Source organism: Penaeus monodon, chromosome 23, assembly GCF_015228065.2.
Source record: "Penaeus monodon isolate SGIC_2016 chromosome 23, NSTDA_Pmon_1, whole genome shotgun sequence".
NCBI lineage: Eukaryota > Metazoa > Arthropoda > Malacostraca > Decapoda > Penaeidae > Penaeus > Penaeus monodon.
In genome coordinates, this window is record NC_051408.1 from 20,996,178 (window position 1) to 20,997,589 (window position 1,412).

Genomic DNA, 1,412 nt, shown 5'->3' on the forward strand with positions numbered 1-1,412 from the left:
ACTAGATTAATGAATCATTGAAAAATGAGAATGAGCTCACCCAAATGCGCCTGACGAAGGACTCGCTCCCCCTCCCCCAGAATACTCGGAGGACATCTACCCGTACGCGACCTTCCAGCTGGGTGAGGGGCGCGGCGGAGGGCAGGACGAGACGGTCACCAACAAGTTCCAGACTTTCGTCTTCCAAGACTCGCGATACGGGGTCACTGAAGGTCATCCTCCGACTTCGGTAGGTGGTCGCCCTCTAGACCGTGTTCTATTGGCTAATCCTTAAAATTATTTTTGAAAAAAGTGATATTGCAACATATGGCTTCATCTATAGGCCACCATTCCATAAAAAAAGATTTTTTTGCATGACGCAAATACCTGTTTATATATAAGCATAATGTTTCTTCTAATTAGGATATGTATTTTAAGTGAAATTAATCATTTTTTCTCATGGTAACAAAACGTTAGAAATAATCGATTGCATTCATAAATGGACGAGAAATTATTTTTCAGGTTAAAAGTAGTTGCATAACCATAAATAAAAGTAAACAGTAGACACAGTAGCTACAGTAGATCACATGTACTCACATAGATAAAAACAATATAATCAATAGAAAACAGAACTATGCCATATCTCGAAGGATAACTAACATTCATAGAAACACGGCGATAGTTATAAATGTATAAAAATCACACTCACCACATGTCACACGAGCACGCCCACCCTGGCTCCTGGGCCCGGGGTCACATATCCCTGACCCTCTCTTCATATCCCTTATCCCACTTTTAACGTTCTCACCCGGACAATAAAGGACAATTTCAAATGACTGATCCACATTTTGGTTGACTGTGCCATCAATTTCCTCAAAGCGAAATGCTAATACCATCAACCGCGTGGAGATCAACGTATTTAGAAGTGTGTTTGCATTTTGGCTCAGTATGGCTAACGCAATTAAAGAGATGGGATCACCCGTAGAATAATCACAGTCAAACAGATTTCGTCCGTGCTATCTATTTGACCACGATTTATATTAGGCGTTTACTACATTTCATCACTTTAATGTTTCTATTTCTTGGCCTTATAGCGGTCACTATAGCTTTAAGAAAGAACCAGTGGTTTTATAACCGCCTGGCACGATTCCCCAAGTCTGACCGCGGTCTCCAAGGGGATAATGGCAGCTCTTTGATCGTGTGCATTTAATTTCGCCGGGAGTTTACCCTGCTAAGCCTGTCTGCGAAACACGATCACGAGAATTAAAAAGCACGTTTTAGAAGGTTGCTGTTTGACTGACAATTACTTTTTAAAAATGCTGGACTGACTTCATATTTTGTTTAAGTATTTTCTGTTTGTAGTCTTCAAATATTGGAACTTTGTTCAATTCCACCTTCGACAGAATTATTGAAAAATCATATCACCCTCACAA

At 40.3% G+C, this 1,412-nt stretch overlaps 1 protein-coding gene across 1 annotated transcript in view; it reads left to right on the forward strand.

The window, feature by feature from the left end:
• The window catches only part of LOC119588176 (Down syndrome cell adhesion molecule-like protein Dscam2), a 20,591-nt gene that overhangs the window by 12,561 nt on the left and 6,618 nt on the right, over window positions 1–1,412 (forward strand). Inside the window, exon 8 of the mRNA XM_037936879.1 lies at window positions 81–229. Coding sequence (XP_037792807.1) covers window positions 81–229 — 149 coding nt within the window. The remainder of the gene's footprint in view (window positions 1–80; window positions 230–1,412) is intronic.